At 42.5% G+C, this 21778-nt stretch overlaps 2 protein-coding genes across 4 annotated transcripts; one reads left to right on the forward strand and one right to left on the reverse strand.

Annotated features, from left to right (window-relative positions):
- Positions 1-30: 30 nt before the first annotated feature.
- Positions 31-7090, reverse strand: ears2 (glutamyl-tRNA synthetase 2, mitochondrial). Of its 2 annotated transcripts, XM_049720887.1 has the most exons (11): positions 6967-7090; positions 3122-3325; positions 2515-2670; positions 2261-2450; positions 2023-2173; positions 1557-1878; positions 1362-1470; positions 967-1120; positions 729-859; positions 523-658; positions 31-327 (listed from the first exon to the last, which is right to left on the reverse strand). In XM_049720887.1, the coding sequence occupies exons 2-11, from the start codon at positions 3306-3308 to the stop codon at positions 232-234; spliced, it is 1632 nt and encodes a 543-aa protein (XP_049576844.1). In that variant the 5' UTR covers positions 3309-3325; positions 6967-7090; the 3' UTR covers positions 31-231. The 2 variants fall into 2 exon arrangements, with proteins under 2 accessions (XP_049576844.1, XP_049576843.1); XM_049720886.2 differs by lacking the exon at positions 6967-7090 and having other exon boundaries at positions 3122-3510.
- LOC125969124 (uncharacterized) lies at positions 4335-21744 on the forward strand. 2 transcript variants are annotated; one of them, XM_049720859.1, is made up of 65 exons: positions 4335-4435; positions 5857-5950; positions 6476-6494; positions 6581-6608; positions 6764-6886; positions 7006-7202; positions 7274-7377; positions 7446-7558; positions 7669-7893; positions 7958-8032; positions 8104-8339; positions 8704-8785; positions 8871-9014; positions 9083-9285; positions 9361-9461; positions 9539-9648; positions 9713-9889; positions 9966-9997; positions 10070-10167; positions 10252-10274; positions 10345-10366; positions 10440-10467; positions 10547-10625; positions 10786-10932; positions 11017-11228; positions 11767-11861; positions 11944-12062; positions 12135-12314; positions 12381-12421; positions 12651-12748; positions 12977-12999; positions 13091-13112; positions 13184-13211; positions 13312-13396; positions 13470-13616; positions 13695-13906; positions 14157-14260; positions 14364-14482; positions 14555-14710; positions 14776-14990; positions 15082-15167; positions 15264-15394; positions 15472-15597; positions 15714-15904; positions 16091-16179; positions 16321-16448; positions 16542-16669; positions 16966-17083; positions 17227-17445; positions 17579-17752; positions 17897-18046; positions 18125-18189; positions 18267-18396; positions 18506-18591; positions 18661-18790; positions 18958-19148; positions 19297-19387; positions 19460-19589; positions 19663-19853; positions 19940-20101; positions 20166-20302; positions 20376-20515; positions 20648-20736; positions 20806-21094; positions 21182-21744. In XM_049720859.1, the coding sequence occupies exons 1-65, from the start codon at positions 4412-4414 to the stop codon at positions 21247-21249; spliced, it is 7779 nt and encodes a 2592-aa protein (XP_049576816.1). In that variant the 5' UTR covers positions 4335-4411; the 3' UTR covers positions 21250-21744. The 2 variants fall into 2 exon arrangements, with proteins under 2 accessions (XP_049576816.1, XP_049576815.1); XM_049720858.1 differs by having other exon boundaries at positions 6476-6493; positions 6577-6608.
- Positions 21745-21778: the final 34 nt, after the last annotated feature.

The following is a 21778-nucleotide window of genomic DNA, read 5'->3' on the forward strand; positions in this document are numbered from 1 at the left end:
GCAATTACTTCATCACGCTTACAATAATCGTACTGGTCACACTTTTTACTGTATAGGAAGGAGGCGAAATACAATCGGCCGCAGCAAATTGCAAGTCGTTCACTGTTGTACATGTAAATAATTCCAACTTTGTTACTTCAATCAGTAGTTCGTTTTGCTTGCGTCAATAAATGTCCCGCAAAAGCTCTGTCCAAAAAAAAAAAAAAGGCTCATCCTGGACTTCCGGGATGGCTAGCTTGGCTCGTCAATCAGGAGAAGCTTCTGGATTCGATGGATGGACTCCACGGGCCCCAAAGCCACCATCATCTCCGCCACGCTGGGTCCTTGCTAGAAGGGGAAATGAAACCAAACACAAGCAATCCAAAATCTATTTCCTCTTTACTACGGGAGATGAGTCGTGTCGGAATTCTATTATTGGCATCGTAGATGGGCTATTTAAAGAAGACCTATTCTGGACTTTGTGTGAGCTGGGAAGCCCCACCGTTTCTTCCCACATTCTACTTTTTTTTTGTGTCAATTTACCTGCAGTCCACTGAGAGTCAGACGTAAGAGCATCATCACATCTCTATATTTGGTGCCTTTGGTTTGCTTGGCCAGGGTCTTCAAATCTTTGTTAATTTCATCCACGGCCGCCGCCTCTCCTTGTTTCTCTGCTAATCTGCAAAGCAAAGACATTTGCATCACGTTGCTGGAGCGGTGTTACTCGTAGGTGAGCTCAAGCTGCATACGTGAGCGCCAGCGTGGCGACGTGCCGGGCCTCTGCGGAGAGTGCTGCCACCTGTTGACTGGAGAAGGAAGGACGCACCCACAGGTACGAGTAAGCGGGACTCACCAGCTCCCGCAAAGTGGATATGTGGCCCTGCAGAAAGGGAGAGAATAGTTTCAATATGACTGGCAAAGCAACAACAACAAAATACAAATTGGATTTTTTTTTTTTTGCTGTCACCAGTGGTGGTGGCCACTTACCTTGCGCAAGTGTAGAACCCGCCTGATATAATCCTCATGCAGGACATCTTCATCCTGAATCTCGCTCGTGTAGACCTCGCGGATTTGTCCCTGCAGATCCTTTATCAGAAAATTGCATAGCTTCTCGTCTTCAATATGATCCTGCAAGTGGATTCTGGGGGAAAGAAAAAAGGGACGTTGAAAAAAAAAAAGGACTGTTTTACGGAATTAAAGGGGACATTTTATGGGATGGATAAAAACGTAACATAAAATATACAATTAAAAATACAGAATAATTCCAATTTCAAGTTTGTTTTAAATTATGGAGGGGAAAAAACATGGCAACATTATTCTGAAGTTAAAGAAAAAAAAACTTGTAATTAATAGACTAAAATGTGACAGTAGCAAAAACTCACTTGTTGAACTCTGGAAGTTTTTCGAGATCAAGAAGTGCAGAGTGCGTGGTGATCTTGGAAGGGTTAAACTCGGAGATCAGCTCATCTAACCTTCGTCCCACTCGATTGGCTACCGATTCAAATTCATCGTTACCAGATGACCACGACTTGAAATGCCACACGAGCAAACATCACAATGAACATTTTACCACTCACAGCTGAATCCCGAGCCGCAGTTGGTGATGATGTCCAGCAGAGCCTCCGGCAGGATGCCATCTTGCTGAAATCTTTGGATGAATATGTCCCCCTGCCTCTTGGATAGTTTGCTGCCATCCTTGTTGGTCAACAGCGGCAGATGTCCAAAGACGGGCGGCTGCCATCCGAGGGCGCGGTACATGAGGAGGTGCTTGGAAGTGGAGATCAGCCACTCTGAGCCCCGAAGCACGTGGCTGATCTTCATGTGGTGGTCGTCCACTATGTTAGCAAGGTGGTAGGTGGGGAAACCGTCTGCTTTTATAACCACGGGGTCACCTTCCACCTGGCGAGACGGACAAAGGAAGCAAACCTGATCATGATCCCTCAAGAGTTTCCACCAAGAAGAAGTCAAGACAAACATTTTCTTGACAATAAGGTTCATGCAGCGCCACTAATCTAAATACTAGTTAAGATTTGTGGCCTCTACCTGCGCCACCTCGTGACGATTCCACCCAAAGATGAGATCCTGAAAGGGCTCCACTCCCTCCTCCAGACGGAACCTGATGACGTGGGGCGCTCCCTGGGCCAGCTTCTCTTGAACCTGCTCGTCCCGAAGGTGTCGACATCGGTTGTCATACCTGAGAAAGGCGATGACAAAAACCTCAATGCCAGACAAACATTCTGTCTTGTCTGAGCGGGTCAAGATCACGTAATGGAGATATAACCTGGGAGTCTGTCCGATCCTAAGAGATTCTTTTTTGAGCAGCTCCAGCCTCTGTGGGGTGCAGAAACAACGGTAGGCATGGCCGTTGTCCAGCAGCTGTGACGCCGCCTGTCTGTACAGGTCCAGTCTTTCTGACTGCTGGTACGGACCAAGTGGCCCACCTCGACCTGGACTCTCATCTGGAGGTATACCTGGATGACAAAATAAGCCTTGAAAAATCTTTAATCTCTGGATTACATCACAGTTTTGTTTTACCTGCCCACTCTAGCATGTCCTCTATGGCCTTAGCCGCCCCTGGTACCAGCCTGCTTTGATCCGTGTCCTCCAGGCGCAGGATGAACGAGCCGCCGTACTTCTTGGCAAAGATGTAATTGTAGAGAGCCGTGCGGAGACCTCCGAGGTGCAAAAAACCTGCCAAAAACATTTATGTGCTTTTATCAGGATAAAAAGAATGGAAGGGCATCCACCTGTGCTATATAAATCATGCAAGCGACTCCCTTATGGGAGAAACTGAAGGTCACGCAGGCACAGGGAGAACATACAAACGCCACAGCCAGAATCCAACCCTACACCTCTGAACTCTAAGGCGGCCATTTTGACCTGTGCTCTACTGTGTCAACAAAAACTTACTGGATTTAAACACCAAAAGTCAAAGACTTTAGAAAAACTACCTTGACACAGATAAATACAGAGTTGGACATGAATTACATTTAGAAAAATTACCCTGACACAGATAAACACAGAGTTGAACCAGCACTTTTACAGGAGTATTCTCTCTACTCAAATATCTGTGAATCAAATGATTTTAAAACGAAAAGTCTACTGCAACTACAGACTCTCTAGTTTTTACCTGCGACCTTACCTGTCGGGCTTGGGGCGAACCTGACCCGTACATCGCCTGGTGTCGTGGTGGTGCATCGTCTGCTGAAGGCGGAGTCGAGCTGGCGTCTAGTCCGTAGTCTTGACGCCGGAGCGGGGCAACGAAATCCATCAAGAGCAAGCACCCGGTTAAAATAGCAGCGACAAGTTAGGAACCACGACCAGGACATGTTGACTTCAGTAGGTTCTGTGTGTCACAACGAAAACAAAAAGACCCAATTTAGGTTGTTTAAGGTCGCTATCCAAACAATTAAAATCTCCATGACATGGACTTTTTCTTAATACGCATTAAATAAAATGTTAATTCATTTCAAACACGATTTATTTCTACTCTTTTGGGCAGCGGATATGTTGACCAGACATTGGAATGCGATTGGCTGATTTTCTTCTTCTGGTGAACTCAATTTGAATGTCATTGTTTCGTTACTGCTACCTAGCGGTGAAAAGAATCACTTCACTCAATTTATATTCTCAATTAATATTCTCAAGAAACTAATGGGGTAACCCCAAAAAGAAACATTTTTAATGTAGGAATGTAATATTTAAGTGATGTTACGTCACAATTTAAGCTGTTCCTTCACCCAAAGCTAATGTAAGAGTAGTTGGTTTAGTATTCTGATTAAATGGTAGGAATTAACCTATATTTTAATCCATCCATCCATTTTCTATACGGGGAAGAACATGTAAACTCCACACACTTAGGTCAGAGCCTATATTTAATAATTCTGAATTCTTATCCCTACACCTCACCGGTTTGAAGCCTCTTCCAAACCAGTTTGACCAGATTCGTTGGCGTACACATTAATGGAAAGTATTTGTCACACACTTCCTTCATGACCGTTATTCATTATTTATAATACATCACTATTCTGCATCACACAAAACATTGGTGAAAAATTAGCACTGAAAAACGTCAATTATATGATTAGAATTATGGGGTCATTCAACTCCCTTTAAGTTCCTTACCAACAAAGAGAGAGTCTATAAAACATATGAATACATAACATAATAATACGAATAAAGTAAATAAATGAATAAATAACAAATGACACTTTATGAGGTGTTGTGTATAGAATATAAGTGGTGAATGAAATGAATTTTAAAAAAAAAATTCACACCTTCCATGCATGCTTTAACACTGCGGAAATAAAAAATAAAAAATCAACACAACACGCCCTTCGCCCCTCCCTACAGTCTAGGGGTGACACCTTCCGTGTGATTCTACCTGGAGCTCACTGGTACACCTGCTTCTCAGGTGTCAACACACGGACGGATGCTGAAGGAAAAACGTCATTTGGTAAGACATTCGGCTTTGCTTTAAGTTTTATTGTTCCTTCAAGGCAACCACTCCTATTTTCAATATAGGCAGCATATCTTCTTACATCCAAAACTGGATTGTGTGTTAAGCACCTTATTGTTAGCAGCACTTAGCTGAAAAAAAAAAATCAACATTAACTGGAAAAGAATATTTACAGTCAACCTGAGCAATCTTGTGTTGTGTATACCTGGCAACAACATGCCAAAGACATAATAAATAATATTATATTATAATATAACATAATAACAATAAATTAATTTTTGTATTAAAATTAGTTTGATAAAAACTTTGTTATGAATTACTTTTTACTAAACATTTAATTGAAACATATTATAACACTGTCATAGGTCTACATACTTTGTTGATGCTGTATGTTATTTTATTTTTTCATGTTTTGTCATTGTTTAATTTCTATAATTTAACTTATTTATATACATTATAAAATATATTAGGCCGGCCTACATTAATTATGTAGTGTCCGCTGTATGTTTAAATACTGCAAGTTCAAATATGAATATATATTAATCTGATTTATGAGTCTTATATTAATGTCACAATTGTTGAGTTGAATTTGTAAAGTTGTCACAGTGGACGCTTGAAAGACCGCACGTGTTTCGTAAATTCATAACGCTTAACAGCAGTATAAAATAGATCAATAAAATAAAAAAATACATTTTGTACGCAACCATTTCAAATAACAAAAACTTTTGAGTAAGATTTGAAAGGAGGAAATAAATTCATCATTTCCTCAAATGTTTCAAAAGCACTTCGGGAATAATTTTAGTAGTCAACAAACAGGAATTCCTGACAGGATGATAAAACAGTGAGAATGACAATAAACAAAAGAGTAAAAATAAATAAAGACGAAACACTGTCAACCTATTATTTTCATACTTTGAATGTCTCTCTGACATTTGGACTGCAGTCTTGTTTAGTTTAGTTCGACAACGTTCTTTCAAGGAAGAGGCCAGGCTGTAAATTTCCATAAGCTTCTTAAAAGGAAACTAAACCCAAAATATATATTTTTAAATAATATTTTAATGTACGCATATTATTTTCTGTCTGTCTGCTGACGATTGTTGCCCCCCTCACCTCCCTCCCCATTTTGTTTTCTTAAAAATAGAGCATCATGAGCTCTTTGTGTTTATTGTTCAGATGACAATAGTGTTGAATTTCAGCATTCTTCTCTCTGGTGCAGAGAGACACAAGAATGATGAAGGTCATGGGTAATCCTGACAAGTATCTTGTGGCCACTCCCTGATTTTTATCATCCGCTCACATTGCAGCATTTTGCAATTTCATCGACCTCGCAAAATATCCAAATTTGATGAAGAATTGTAATGGTTATGATCCTAGAATTTGCATTTTGTCACCATGGTGGTCTTTGGTTCCTTCCCCAGCGAGCACAAAACTGTACTCATCCCCATGAGACCAGCGGCATCATGAGATCAAGCTACATTTTCCTGCTACTTTACCTCATCTGGGGTTGCTTTGGTAAGAGCAAAAGAAGGCTGAAGAATTAATCAAATTCAAATTATATATAATTTATAATATATATATATATTATCTACATTATTATATAGGATTCTATATTCCAGTTTCATTTATCACAGCTTTCAAATTCAAATTATATATAGTTTATACATCATTATATATAATTATATATTGTAGTTTTATTTTTCACAGCTTTAATGAAACTGGTTTGGCGAGGAGGTATTACAAAGGAAAACCTTCTGCTCTTTCACCTGGATTATTTCACAATGGGAAAGATAAGGTGTTGCGTAAATATGTGGAGCGCTCCATGTTGACTTTAACATCTCATAATACATTTGTTTTTTTTAATCTTTCTATTTTTATATTCTTAGGTTGTATTCTTTTTTTCTATGCCTTGTCATTAAGTCTATAAATAACACGGACTAGTTTTGGTTTTCTGTCAGCTGAAGCTTTTTGCTTCAATCTAAAATTTTAATGATGACAAAGTATTCAGATGAAATATTATTTTCACTCCTCCCCCAACAGGTTCATCTAGTCAACAAGGGTAAGTTACCGGCAGGAATTTTTCCAAACTTTTCTATTCCCTCAATGATGACTTTGAATGATCTTGGTTTCGCATGACCGATGAAGCGAGCTAACCTGCAACTCGACCGGCCAGGTGAGTGAAAAAACGATCTTTGCGTAAATGGCAAATGAATCAGCAAAAGGCTTGTTATTATTATTTTTTTCCCTTTCACTCAATTTATGATTAGAATCAAAATACCAAAAAACCTGACTGAACACTTTATACGTTTTTTTTGTTTTTTTTTTAAGAGACCAGATGCAGCATCATGCTTCCTCCAGTGTGTTGGTTCGCCTGCATCAAACACCGGAAGAGATCACATGAGGAATCTAAAAGCAATGCTGGAAGCTGCAATGGATGTTTATACCTTCATGGTAGGCTTGGTCCAAGATGACACCATGATGGAATCATTTGTTTTCACACAACCTGACAACTGAGACAACTGAGAACTTACCCCACGTTTCCTACCCATCTCCTTTTCCCTCGTAAACAGAGATCCAGTGCCAGAGGAGTTGACCTCAGCCTGGAGGGAGCCATCTTTTTAGATCCAAATGCGGAGCCTCTCCACAATGAAGCCCTGGTAGAGATGTGGATGGAGGTCAATGTGAGACCGCTTTTGACCTCAATCAACAGACACGTCCTGGCCTGCCTCAGCACCAAGAACTTCAGCTGCTCCACCTACCAAACAATGTACATCTGTCGGCTCGTGAACAAACTCCTTCTGCGTATCGGCGGCTTTTCGAATGCTTCTCTTCTCGCAGGGTGAAGGAGTTCAGCCAACATTTCTCCGAGATGATTCCTGCCAGACAAAAATGGATCTACTCATTCTTCATGTATCCCTTCCTGTCAAGACATGGAATCAATGGTAATACTTAACCATCATTATGGATTTGTCATTAAAGTGATTTTTTTTTTTTGTATGCCTCTATACAGGTTGCGTAAATCCAAACGAAAGTAGTGAAGACTGGCTGATGAAGAACTTCGGTGCGTTCAGTGTCATCGCTAGAATTTACGACTTACCAGCGCTCAACATGGTTTTCAGCGGCGTGAGTCCCGCTCTGCCTTTTTCTTTTAAATCAACTTTATGACCACCAAACAAAAAAAAAATGTGTCTATTAACATATGTTGCCCATCTTTGTGTCTCTTCTCAACCCAGCTCGAAGTTCTTCACCTACTGTCTCCAGCTCAGAAGGCGGAGCTACTGATGAGGCCCGAAGTGGCGGGCTTGAGCAACGACTCCCTCTCGCTGATCTTTCACAGTTTGATGACAGATGATCCACCACCCAACACCATCCATTACGGAAGGAACCCCAACTGGACCGAGCCTGGATACCCCCAACAGGAGTACAACCCTCCGTCCCCTCACATCACCCTCAGAGAGGTATTTTAACTTTGGCCGTGTGGACAAATAATCTTCATACAATTAATCCCTGCCCCACTTCCAGGTGATCCAAGGAATCACGATGACTTTCAAACCCATCACAAGCTTCGTCCATGACTTTGTCGCCTTCACCAAGGAGGTACAAAAATTCTCCTATGGTTCAAGCACATACGGGATGTCTCAATATATATTCCACGTTTCATTTCCCAGAGAGACGTGTCAGAAATCAGAAGCAGCACACTGATGCAGTTCCTCCTCAACTGGACTCTGGCAGAGGTGGCGAGTCAATACAGCCCGTATCCGGCACCCGTCGCCCCAGAAATGCTGGAATCGGACAAAATGGAGGACTGGTACCGACGTGTTGTCCTGCCCATTCTACGGAGGTTCTCTGACGACGAACAAGCCCTAATGAGTGATCATCTGGTGCTCACCTTTCATCATGTGTTGTATGTTCCACTAATACTTAAGTAAACATTTATCCATCCATCCATCCATCCATCCATCCATCCATCCATCCATCCATCCATCCATCCATCCATCCATCCATCCATCCATCCTTCCATCCTAGCTAGCTAGCTACCTAGCTAGCTATCCTGACTGGCTAGCCAGCTATAGCTAGCCGACTATGGCTAGCAGGCTATGGCAAGCAGGCTATGGCAAGCAGGCTATGGCAAGCAGGCTATGGCTAGCAGGCTATGGCTAGCAGGCTATGGCTAGCAGGCTAGCTTAATCACCACATAAGTGCGATAGAAAATGGAAGGATTCATTTAGGCCCATTAGCTTAATAAAGTGGCACATTATGTCTTGCAGCAACTTGGATCACAATGTGGACAATGAAATGGCCGACATCCAAGATGTTTGCAGCGTCACTCTTGATGGCAATCCTTGCGGGGTAAAACAAAAAACAAAACAAAAAATATATATTATTTTTAATTTCTGTTTGTCAAAAATTCTTCCTGGTCATCAACCCCCTCCAGTTGACTGACGCGGTTGAAAAGACGGCTCGTATCATGCACTGTGCAGCTCGAAGCAACCTGACCATGTCTGAGGAGAACATCATGAGGCTGATTTTGGAGCTGACGGAACGTCTTAATTTACTAATCCAGGAGTTTGCCGCAGCTGTGAGTTCATAAACCCTTCTCCTACTCAAACTCATATGTTTTCATGATGACATCTTCTGTGTTTGCAGAACTTCACAGAGGTGACATCCGACTTCCGGGAGATCTTTAGCGAGGCCGACTCGCACGCTCTTACTCAGGAAAACCTCCACGACCCGGAATTCATCACCATGTGGTTCCACATCAAGCTGTCACCCCTCCTTCCCGACATCCCCATCAGCTTGCTCTCCTGCCTGAGCACCAACAACTTCTCCTGTCCAGCCTATCAAACCCTGTGAGTTTACCACCCGTTTCTTCTCACCCTCCAAGTTTTTAGGAGGAATAATATTCATCATCTGTCGCGGTGCAGTGTTGCTCTTCTCAGCAAACACATCAGCTACTTTGATCCGCATCCAGTCCACCACCAAAACATCTACACGCACTTCATCTACGTCTTCCTGAACACGACCAGTGAGTTAAAATGAGAATTTTATGATCTTCAGCTTTTCATGAATCGTATTTGATGAAGTCTTATGTGTATGTTTCAGACTTGTGTTTCTCAGGTAACAGCAAAGAATGGCTGAGAAAAAATTTCGGGTCCTTCTCGAAAGTTCCTAACATCACCGACTTCTATGACCTCAACCCAAACTTCTCAAGCGTGAGTGGCACATATGAGAAGTCAGCAAAGCAATGGCTGGACCGCATGTTTTTTTTTACCTCAGTTGGAAGTTCTGGACGAGCTGTCTCCGAGACAGACGGCCCAGCTGATGTTGGTGCCTCTCCCAACTCCTCCTGAGAAGGACGTCGTCATCCGTGAGGTGTTTGATTTCCTGCTGGAGTCTCCCAGAGAGAGGAAGCTTCTAGAGGTTTTGCATCATCTGCTGCTTCTGGTTCCTGAGGTGACTGCTCTTATGGGCCTGATGGCGATAATTCAGCAATATTTCAGGATAGTGAGCTGAAACGTTGATTTTGCAGGTCCAACCTCCTTGTGAAGTCTTCAAAACCATGTGAGTATTTTTCGAAATGACTATTTGGTTAAAATAACTTTTCATGATTTTTGTTCTACTTTTTTTTTCCAGTTTTGAACAGCTACAAAGAGCCATCGTGTTCGTCCCGCCTGATATGGAGAATCATATTCGGGAAATACTGGACCAACTCATCCAATCCACACCTGAAGGTAGAGAAGAATGCCTCACAGGCATATATATTGCATTTAAATATTATTGTGTAAATTGTACTGAACATTTTTTTTCTCTCCTAGACTGTCTGCCTGACAACATCCAGGTAAAGTTTTCTCTAACGACATTTTTTATTCAATTTCAGACACTTTAACTCACTTTTTGTTCTTCTACAGTGCTTGGTGATTCCGATCAACGGTAAGAAGTGTTTTAAAAAAATCACAAATCTGACATTCACAGTTAATAATTCAGATTCTGTGCAATTTTACAGCAACTAGAGTCTGCGAGAGAATCGACAGGTATGTCGTGAACTAAATACCATACGTCGTCACGCTGCACGCTTTGATATCGTAATTTGCTAACGTGCTAATCGTGCAGCTCTGACCTTCATTTGGCCTTGAGTACATCGATGGACGTCCCTTGCAACTTTACCTTGGACGAATATGCGTGTGGACAGGTAGCGTTTTATTTTTTACGTTGTTTTAAATTAATTAAAATTATGAATTCAAATGATTAATTTAAATAAATTAATTTAAATAACTGGATTAATTCACGGTTGCTGGTGAAAGCAAAACATATAACTTACTTTATATATTTGATCCATGACCTATATCCAGCTGGAGAACTTCACGGCCAATCAACTGGCGTCTCTTCTGTCGTGTAATCTCACCGGAGACAGCAAACGGTCCGTCGTGCTATGGAAGATCTTGCTCAGTAATCTTTCCACCATCTTGGATCCGGCTCTGGACATCCTGGCCAGCATGGTTTGTGAAAGAAGGAAGAAAGGAAGAAACCATTAAAAATAAATGACGATTCAAATACGATTTTTACTTTTTTTTTTTGCATAGCCTGAGAATACAATCGGACCATCTGGTCCTGAAATTCTGGACGTGATCGGTGAGATCCGCGTGGCAGTGCTGACCGACGAACAACTGAGGAACAGCAGCGTCATCACCAGATGGTTCTCAAGGCGCCTGAAGGCCTTCCTGCCGTCAGCATCCAACAATTTCCTGCGCTGTCTGAGCCACAGGAACCTCAGCTGTCAATCTTACCAGCAAATGTAAGAAACCCAACGAAAAACAAAAGCATATAAAAGTTTTGAAATGAAATATATAAGCGTAAAAGAAGAAAACCGATAAATAAATAAGTAAATACATAAATAAATAAATACATTACTCATCTTACTCTTGATAGCTAGCAATTTTCTCAAGATGCTAAGTGGCTAATGTTTGACGACAAGCTAATTAAGCTAAAAGTTAGCGGTAAAAGGCTTTGGCTCAAGAAACCAATTTTTTTATTGTGTGCGTAACCAAATTTAACATTTGTATTATAAAACTAAACTATTACCGTATTGGCCCAAATATAAGACGATTATAAAACGACCCCCTCTTTTTCAAGACTCAAGTTTGAAAAAAGACGGCTAGACCCCGAATGTAAGACGACCCCCTTTTTCAGTTTTACTTCAATGCAAAAACCTCGTCTTATATTCAGGACAATACGGTAATTTCAAGACGAATATTTCCTTCAGCCTGCCTTCTTCCATAACTGGAGTCTCATGAAGATAACAAAGCGCTTCTCAATGTTCTTTTCAATCTCAGCCTGGACGTTTTCAAGCAACTCTATGACAAGACCAACGACAAGGAGCGGATCTTGCAGGAGTTCATCGTTAAGTTCCTATCTCGGCCAGACTCAGGTCAGCTCATCCCACCTTCACTCATTTCAAATCTTCACGATGATTGAATAATGAATGAACACAAGTTCTTGACTATGTGCAGGACCAGGCTGCCTATCAGGGTTCAACAGCAGCGCAGAGTGGCTGATGGCGAACGTGGGTCAATTTTCCAAGTTCTTGACCCTCGAAGAGATTCTGCAGCTCAACCCGGAGTTCGACCCTGTGAGATTTCACTCTTAACAAACAACTGACCATCGTTACCTCAGCAAGATCAAAATCAATGCCTCGTTTTAGCTGGAGGCCCTGGCTCTGCTGTCTTTACGCCAACGGCTGGACTTGCTGTTGACTCCGCCTCCCGGTCTCCCGGAGACAGACGTCATCATCAATGCGCTATTTGATCAACTGACCGACTCTCCCGAGGAACGCTTGAAAATTCCAGAATTTCTCAAACAGCTTGTGGAATCCCTTCAACCGGTGAGGAACAATCAGTGGAGAGGGTTGAACGAGATTTTTAAAGCTTTTCTTTTCTTCTCTTTTCAGCCATCCAAAGCTAACCTTTCCTGTTCCTCCTACGAGACACTGTGAGATCACGCCTAAAATGTTTTTGAAAGATGACAAATTGTATTTTTTTTTTTTCTCACAAAGGCTTTGGACCTTCTCCAGTCAAAATACATAAATTACTGCACACTTAACACACACTTGTCACGCTCTGGTTCAAATCACAACGCTTATGAGGGGTGAACGTAATGTCCCCTTGAAAATGGAATATTTTCAAAGATGAAATGTAACCTTGTTATTACTGCTGTCCAGTTTCACAAGACTGGACCAGGCCATCCCAACCGTTCCTCTCCATGTGGCGTCGTCCATCTCTTCCAGCAAGCTGGAGCTGGCCAAGCTCCTTCCGCCGGGTGAGAGGATAGACAGGAAGGCATAATAATTATTATTGATAATAATTAATCTTTTTAAAATAATTTGTTTTAAAAAAATAGCAAATAAATCAATTTAAATAATTTTTTAAAATGTCAAAATTGTTTTAAAATTTAAAAAAAATGACACTTTTTTACATCTGTCTTGAAAATATTATTTATTTAGAGTATTTTATAATAAAATTTTAAAGTCAATCTTTTCTTTGACAGGTTGCGTCCTATACAGCGGAGAGGTAACGATGCAAAAAAAAAAATCTTTTTCCTCAGCTTTAATATTTGTAGAAATACTGTTTAACGATATTCCATCTTTTTCTCAATCTTCAGTGCACTGTAACGCCAATTAATGGTAAGTCATTTTTTTACTTTATTCATGACATACTGTTTCACTGTCACTCACTCATGTCATGTTTTTCACAGACACAGAGATATGTACGGCGATCAATAGGTGAGTTCAGGTGACTGGAAAAACATACCAGATGATTGACAGACGGGCATGTGTACGGTGTGTAATAAAACATAAAGCCAAACAATTCTAAATTATACAGCACGGCACTCCAGCTCCTACTGGACAACGGAACCCACAGCGAACATCTCTGCAACTTTTCCGTGGAGCAAGTTGCGTGTGCATCGGTAAACGTCACACCTCTTGTGATAATAACGATTTAATTTGGCTTTTCAGTCATCATTCATCTGTTGTTTGCAGCTAGCGGCGCTAACGGCTCAGGATCTGGCCATGATCTTTACGTGCAACCGTTCGGCCATGTCCAGCAGCAGCTTACCCGTGTGGAAGCTCCTGCTCACCAAATCCTCTCACTTGCTGAACGCTTCTCTCGACCTCCTCGCCAACATGGTAGGGAAATCTGAAAAAAGTTCATTGAATCGAAAATTAGGAAACACATGACTCAAGCAGTCGCTACATATCTTGCAGACATTTAACCCCGGGAATTCTTCGGCCTCTGTGATTTTGGACGCTATCCGAGAAGTAGAATTGGACACCTTCCCAGAATCCTACGTGAATGATCCCGACCTCATCGACCTCTGGTTCAACCACAGGCTACGGCCGTTTCTCCACGCAGTCTCGCCGGATTTCCTCTCATGTCTCACTACCAAGGAGTTGAACTGTATCAGCTACCAACAAATGTAAGCGGTCCAACGTAATTACAAGTAGTGTCGAAAGAAAGGCCACACTAGCTTAATGCTAATGCTAATTGTTGTCATAAAGTCGGAATGCTAGCTTTCCTCAATACAATGCAACATTTTTGGTTGCTTTTGGAGAAGGTCGAAACGTATTTCCATCCAGGTGATTTGAGATATGAGCACGGTCAGGGAAGAAACTGAACTCATATCTCAAGGCACCACCGTAATCGCATCCACTTTGTCACGGCGACAGTTTGCAGGCGCTGAGTCACGTCCAGCCAAACATGAGCATCACCGTCCAGACGTCCGTTTTAAGACGATTCATCGTGACCTTCCTGACTCGCAATGACACCGACGGTGAGTTCTGCCGTCATAAAAAAATCGATTCGAATCGGGAAATTGGTTTGACATGAGCATATTGAATCAAAATTTTTGGTTCTCCGGGATTTTGGGGGTCCAGATCCCGGCTGTATCGCCCAAAGCAACAACAGCGGCGAATGGCTGCAGTTGCACCTGGCCGCGTTCTCTCATCTTCTGCTCCTCAATGAGATTCAGCTGCTCCACAGCAACTTCTCAGCGGTACATCCTTACACCTCTCCGCCCTTTATTTTTCATTCTCAAAATCCAATTTGAAAATTCCTGTGTGTGCAGTTTGAGGCCTTGCCACAATTAACGCTGAGACAACTCGCTGAATTGGCCTCCACGCCGGGGGCACTCACCAGCCGCGCCCAGGTCGCCATGGTGATGATGCATGTTCCCAACCGGTTCCTGTCAACCTTCTATGACGATTTCTCCCCATCTATCGAGGTTGGCGCGAATTTAGAACAAACAGTCAGGCCGCATTTAGTTTAACCATCTTTCATATTCTGCAGGGTAAAGAAAACCTATTCCCTGCCCCAGTGAGGGCGGCCATGTTGGAAGTTGTGTTCGATCGTGCGAATCTCACCGATCCATCCGTCAGCGACGCCGCGGTGTCCGTGTGGCTCCGGAGACGACTACCTCCTTTGCTGTTCCAACTTTCTCCGGAGCATGTTTCGCCGTTTTTCCAAATACTGTCCTCAAAGAACTGCAGCGTCGAGCAGCAAGGGTAGGAGAAATGAACGGGTTCGATTTCGAACTACGTTTCTCCTAAACGATCACCCTGGTGTTCACTTGTTCCTACTTTGTATAATCCTCAGAGTTCAGGAGCTCAATATCACCATTTCAAGTCTCAGTGAACCAACACAGACAGAAATACACGACCACATTGTTCAGGCTCTTGAAGGTAAGGACACCGTTGAAGGATAAGTTTTGGATTGAGTAATCAAAACTTGACATCATTCTATCTTTTTTTATTTGATGACATCATTTTCCATTGCAGGACCAGTACCTCTACGTTGCTATGCCAACAACCAAAGTTACTTCCGCTTCCTGGAGAGTTCCTTCCTGGGCTTCCAGCTACCCAACCTGACCAACTTCCTGTTGCTCATTCCTCAGGACAAGCGGAATCAGGTTTGCGTGTGTTCACAAGTAAGAAATACTGTAAGGACGAAAACCCTGTGACGATAATCACCTTGGTGTTGATTCAGTTGGTGAGCTCCATAGCTCCATCGGAGCTCGGCAGCTACCTCCGCCGGCCTGACGTCGTTGACAACGTTTCTGAACTTTGCACCATCTTTGACAACTACCGCGAGACACCCTTCTTCTTGGAGACGGTGGGGATTCTGTTTTTGAGATTTGTTGTTTGCATGACCGGACTGGAATGCATTACTCGAAATTTGTATTTTTCGCAATGTCTTCACATGGCGTTACTCTCACCTTCTAACTGCAGGAAACACTCCCGGCAGAAGTGAGGAAGCCCACGCTACCCTGCGTGTGGCCTTTGGCTCTCAGCAGTTCCAACAGATCGGAGGTGAACGCCTGGTTCGATCGACGCCTCGCAGACTACTTGGATTTCCTCACAAAGGATCTCATCGGAAACGTCACCACATTCGACACCTCCTGCTTGGCCTTTCAGAAAGTGTATGTTCTGTAATTCCAAGGTGTTTTCGTTTGTTCACTTTAGAACGGAATGATGCCAACCAAGTTTATGTTGCTAACCAAAACAGCAGCACATTCAGACCGAACAGTGGTTCAGATAAATTAAAAAATACAAATAAAAAACAGATAAAGGTCTTTTCACCCAATGTATTCTTTTTTTCATTTCAGTGTCTCCGTTCTCGGCTCGTTCAACTTTTCTGCCGTGAATTTTGTGAGGCGAGATGTGTTTGATACCATCGTGACCTATCTCAAATCAGGTGGGTGCAAGAAGTTAAAAGTTTGGACCTGTAAAGTTTTTGTCACCACTCTTAATGATTTTAAACATGAAAACTACATATTTAGTCACATTGTCAATGACTCTGGATTGAAAATATAAATATATCTTTTTTTTTTTAAAGTGTCTGAGCCAAGGTGTTACAACGCAAGCGACCCAGAACTCAACTCAACTGCGTGGTTTGCGGAATATAATGGACCTTTCATTGAATTTGTCACGCTGGAGGATTTGCTCCTCTTTGGATCCCCAGAGGTACGACCCAGGAATATTTTGTAGAGTAATTTCCAATGTATTGCAGATGACGGTCTAATTTGTGTGTTTAAACAAAAACCCTGCTTCTTGTAGCTTCTCCAGGTGTTCACTGTGGACCTCCAGAACATCGCCATCTTCAACCAAACCGTCCTCCCTGTCAATGTCAGCAGCTACTACACAGAGCTGCTATACAATCAGGACAGCAATTTTAACCCCATATTGTGAGTGTTTATTAAACAATTAACCCCTATTACATCATCAGTGTAAGCGATGTCAGAATTAACCGATTAATCGACAATCAATCGATTATCAAATTGTCTTCTGATTTCAGGCTCGCAAAAGAATTAATTTCTTGATTTCTGAGGACCATCTGATGTGTGACATTGGCTACCTGTTGTTATAAAACTAAAAACGATTAATCGATGGACTCAGATAGAATAATTGATCTGCCGCAGACTCAACACTAGAAAACTGCTGTTGGTTTATTTTGTGTGAATTCTTTGATAAATCTTTGCAGCCTTCCTCTGCCGTTTCGATGCTTCACGCCAGGAATGGCGTTCACCCAGTTATCGGCAGATGAAACCATGATCATTCTGCGCAACCTAACCACCATGTGCACTGACCTGGATCCACAGGTGGGCTCCTTCGCATCATTTATTACCACTACAATCTCAGAAGGGTGCAAATTATCGGATCAATTTTGTCAACTCATTTATTGTGTCGTTATATTCACGATAAGAGAATGAAACAATCCTGAGTTCAGGTGTTTTGCCAACAGGTGGGCGCTGCTTTGGCGACTAACTTCGGGAACAAGGTTACCGCCGCAACAATCGTGGCCCTCGGCGCAGAAAGTACTGGTATGTCAATGGGCCAGATCAAAACTATCGACCCCGAGGATCTCTTCGCGGCCTTGGGCACACTTAGCAACGTGACGGGCTGGCGTACAGGCCAAGCCAAGGCCATTGTCCAGGCTCTTCTATCCTCGGGTCGCATTCAGGTATTGGCCAGTTTCCACTTTGTATTAACATTTTTTTTTTTAAACATGATGCTCTGTTTTATAAATCATTTCTCTGTTTATACTTTTTTATGCTTTATTTTTTATGTGTTAAGTAATAAATGGTGTTTGGCAGATCGACAACGCGTCGTCACTCATGGCGCTGGGCTCTCTCATCACGGGCGTACCCGCAAATATTTTCAGGAACATTAACGGATCTCAGTTAATCATGCCATCCAATAATAACCCAACATTCCTGACGTACATCGTCGCCGCACCACCGATTATCCACCGGGTTTTTGTGTCCCAGGTAGGAAATTTACGTTCGCCTCGTGGTTAGCATTTCTACACACGATTTTTACGATACGATTTTACAAACTACGAACATTAAAAGCTAAATTTGACATTTTAAAAAATATAAGCCGGTTTAAAAGAATTTACCTTGTCCGCTTAGATCATCTCAGTAGATAGCAGCAGTGACGTGATCGTGGAGAACGTTCCAGACGATTTGGCGACGGAGATCCCCGGCACCCTGCTTTTGGGCGTGAGCAGCAATGAGAATGTTCTTAGAAGGATCAACAAAAAGAAATGGAAACGCAAGCAGGTGGGACAAAACTTTTAGCGAATCCGTTCGATATAAATATGTGCTGTCAGTACGATTTAAAAAAAAAAAATTGCGTAGGCTGAGTTGTTCTTCGAGGTCGTCGCTGCGGAAACGGCCACGACGCTGCTGGGAAGCGCGAACAAGTGAGATTTGTTTTCTAATTCAGATTCAAATTACCTTTTTGTTTTTTTACATTATTGATCGTGTTGTTTGTCGGCAGTTTGTCGTCGTCTGTTCTCCAAGGCTTCACGTGTACTTCAGTGAGGACCTTCGAAAAGTCGCAAGTCAAAAGGCTGGTCCGAGCTTGCCGGAGGAGAGGCAGGAACAGGGTCCGGCTGGCGGAGACTCAGGTGAGTTTTTTGGCGCATGCGCAATGAGAGGGTTAAAATCAAAGTGTGTCAAAAAGAAATAAGAAACCCTGACGTGTATTTTATAGCTTACCTGTTTTTGTTTTGACAGCTAACCTGCATGTACAACAACATCAGGGACGAGTCGGACGTCAGCAACTTTGAACTTTACCCTCCGGATGTGTTGCTGTATTACAAGTACAGTCTGCTCTCTTTGCCATAATGGAAATGTAAAAGCGGTTTGGGTAACTTTGCTTCTCTCCACAGTTACTCGCTGGTGCCTCAAGCCAACTGCCGATCTTACTTTGAAGAGCTGGCAGAAGCCGACTTCTCCGTCTTTTCTCCCGTGCTCAGCGGCATACCGAGCGTTCTATTTGGGAATGCGAGGAGCTGCCTGGTGAGTTTATAAAATAAACATTTTGTCAATGAATTTTGTTTAATTCATCGGTTATCGAAATGGTTATCCTGCCAAATATCGGAAATGGCATCGGGCTCAAAGAATATATATCCTGGTAAAAAAAAAAAAAATGGCACTCCCTGAAGATACTTTTTAATCTTCCCAAGGGTATCACGAGCCAAAGCTTGACAGAGGACGAAATATCCGTGTTAGGAAACATGTGTTGCACTTTGGACGGCGTCTATATCAGCAACTCGGACGAATCCATCCTGGGAAGCCTGCAAAACTGCTCAGAGCTCAATGAGGTCCAAGTCGCCGCAGTGGAAGCTCTCCTGGAGAGCGGCAACACAAGATACGGGTATCTCAGAAAGTTACTGATGCCACAAGATGGCGCCAATGCTCTTGTTATGTATTTTTAAGGGTCTATTGATTCTATCTAAGTTATCGCAATGTCATGGCTGCCATTTTTGTGCTCTTACAATATGTGCTTGTGTGTTGCTATCCAGACCTCCTTCAAATTGGACCATAGAAACCTTGGAGGCTCTTGGGATGTTACCTCTTTTTTTGACGTCGAACTTCTATGACAACTTCGACAGAGTACGCACACCGGTTGAGAATCACGAGATAAGTCCGTCTGCGTGACTCTGATACTTACTCGTTGCTTTTAAGAGAACAAAGCGGAGTTTCTTGAGGGACTTCTTGAAGGTTCTCAAGGAAAACGATGTGGACAAACGGAAGCGGAGGAGCCTGAGGAGAGAAATCAGACAGTCCATTCGAAATAAAGTCAAGCGATCACTCGGTTTGTTCTCAGCAAGTTTGCACCTCCACAAAGTAGCTTACACACCGTTGACCCGCCATCTTTGATTTTGTAGAAAGCGAGTGCACGGTAGGATACATCACACAGGTGAGCATCAGCGACGAGGTCTTCCCCTTCGACTACTTCGACGTCAACCAGTTCAACTGCTGCCTCAACGCCACCGTCGTCAGAGACAACTTGGGAGCCATCACGGAGAAGGTGGACCAGGACGACTACCTCAAGATCGTTCTGGAAAAGCTGCGAGAGGTGAAGTTTGATGGAATCAGTGGTTCTCAAACTGGGTGAAATAATTTTCAACGATGTAGGACTCACCCCAAAAAATTATTTTGAAGGCATATGCAAGCCAATCAGGGATCCCGGAGGATCAGGTGGAACTTCTGGGATTGGCGTCACGTCAAGCTACCGGTGACGACATCGACTTGTGGAACATCACGTTGGTGGACACGCTCTCGGCTCTTATGGATCCATCCAACGGGCCCTGGAACTCAACTCTGGTATGTGAGCAAATGATTTCATGCTGGAAACACTCGCTAAGGACCCGTTGGGCTCTCTATTCAGGCCAAGCAGATCATCACCAAATATCTGAGTCACGACGAGAACAGGCTCGGCAGCGCAGAGCTCAGCGCTATCGGAGGAGACAACTTGTGTTCTCTAGATGAAAATGTCCTACAAACTATTTTGCCACAAAGTCTCAGGTATTGTCATCATCGTGCTGTTTTTTTTTTCAAGACTTTTTGCCTATTTCACATCAAAATGTGTCTCCTGCAGGAACGCCAGCGTCTTGAATGTGTCCATCTGCGTTCTGGCGAAAAAGCAAGTTCTTTTCACCATCGCTTTAGAAGCTTTTGGTGGAACCACACGATCAAGAGTCTCCGTTGTGGAGTACCAGCTCATAGAGCCCTTTTTGGGTAGGCCACCTCTCAATTATTCAAATTTGGATTGTTACTTTAACACTTTTCTCTGTGGTGTCAAATAAGTGCTCCCAGGGAACAAAAAATAATGGCTTGATATTAACTAGTCTTTTCTACCGTGAACTGCAGGGGGCGCATCGCTGGAATACGTGAGAACATTGGTGAACAACAACATGAACCTGGAAACCTTCGTTTCGCTGGATCCATCTGTTGTTTTGGTCCGTATGCCTTTCAAGAAATAACGTTTGTGTCTAGTTTAGTTATTAATATCTTTTCACTCCTCCCAGGCCTTGAGCGTAGACGAAGTTCGTGATCTTTTGGGCACCAACTTGCCGGTCTTGAAACTTTACGAAAACCATGAACTGGTGAAACAATGGATCCAAAACCAAAGGCAATCTGAGCTCGATACACTGGGAGTGGGGCTCCAAGGAGGCTTACCTGACAGGGAAGACCCAGGTAGTCCCACAAACGCTCCAGCAGGCCCCACAAATGCTCCAGCAGGCCCCACAAACGCTCCAGCAGGCCCCACGGTCGACTCGAACCGGCCATCAGCCACACCTACTAAAAGCTCCGGTGGTGAGTACTGAATTTAAAAAAAAAAAAATGTGGTGGTGTCAAATCATCCTTCCGAATGGCTCCATCTAACAAATTGTCCTTTTTCAGGTACCCGTGTAAAAGAAGAGGTCGGTGTGCTCTTCCTCCTCATCCTCCTCTTCATATCTACTGTATGACTGACAGACTGAAGAACTAAAAAAAAAATTCTGGGTAACCTCTTTATATAACCTAGAGATTCCCAACAGTTGATCATTAGGTGTGCTGCTGGATATCCTCCAATTTCATTTGATTGCTTCAAAAATATATGTTTGATTTTTTATTATAAATATTGTTGATCACCGATTTATGCCAACAATGTTTCCTGACTGTCAGAACAATTCGATTCTCTTCTACTAGGATAATCCGATTATCCTGTCATTTACACAATCGAATAATAGTTCAATTAAATGGGTTCAGATTTAATAGTTAAGTACACAATAGATTTTATTTGATGGTGTGTGATTATTTTTTGTCCGACGTAAAAATAATCTAGTTTGGCTCAATAAAAGTTGAGAAACATTGTCATAATCAGATATTTTGATACTTCAAAATGTGCAATGACTTTACACTTTTATACCTGTGATTAAAATTGTCAAATAAAATATTGTAAGTTTTGTCAAAAGTGGAAGTTACTTAATGTGTGTTTGTGGTGTTTCAAATTTTTGG

This window comes from Syngnathus scovelli, chromosome 5 (assembly GCF_024217435.2).
Source record: "Syngnathus scovelli strain Florida chromosome 5, RoL_Ssco_1.2, whole genome shotgun sequence".
NCBI classification, from domain to species: Eukaryota; Metazoa; Chordata; class Actinopteri; order Syngnathiformes; family Syngnathidae; genus Syngnathus; species Syngnathus scovelli.

Bases quoted from the DNA above. Each gene is read 5' to 3' on its own strand.
- ears2 (XM_049720887.1), bottom strand. From the start codon at position 3,308: ATGTCCTGGTCGTGGTTCCTAACTTGTCGCTGCTATTTTAACCGGGTG. The intron at 659-728 runs GTATGCAGCTTG...TTTGCTTTGCAG, and splicing joins GTCGCCACGCTGGCGCTCAC to ATTAGCAGAGAAACAAGGAG. The intron at 328-522 runs GTAAATTGACAC...TTCCCCTTCTAG, and splicing joins TGACTCTCAGTGGACTGCAG to CAAGGACCCAGCGTGGCGGA.
- LOC125969124 (XM_049720858.1), top strand. From the start codon at position 4,412: ATGCTGAAGGAAAAACGTCATTTG. The intron at 18,190-18,266 runs GTGAGATTTGTT...GTTTGTCGGCAG, and splicing joins CTGCTGGGAAGCGCGAACAA to TTTGTCGTCGTCTGTTCTCC. The intron at 19,590-19,662 runs GTTTGTTCTCAG...TTGATTTTGTAG, and splicing joins TAAAGTCAAGCGATCACTCG to AAAGCGAGTGCACGGTAGGA.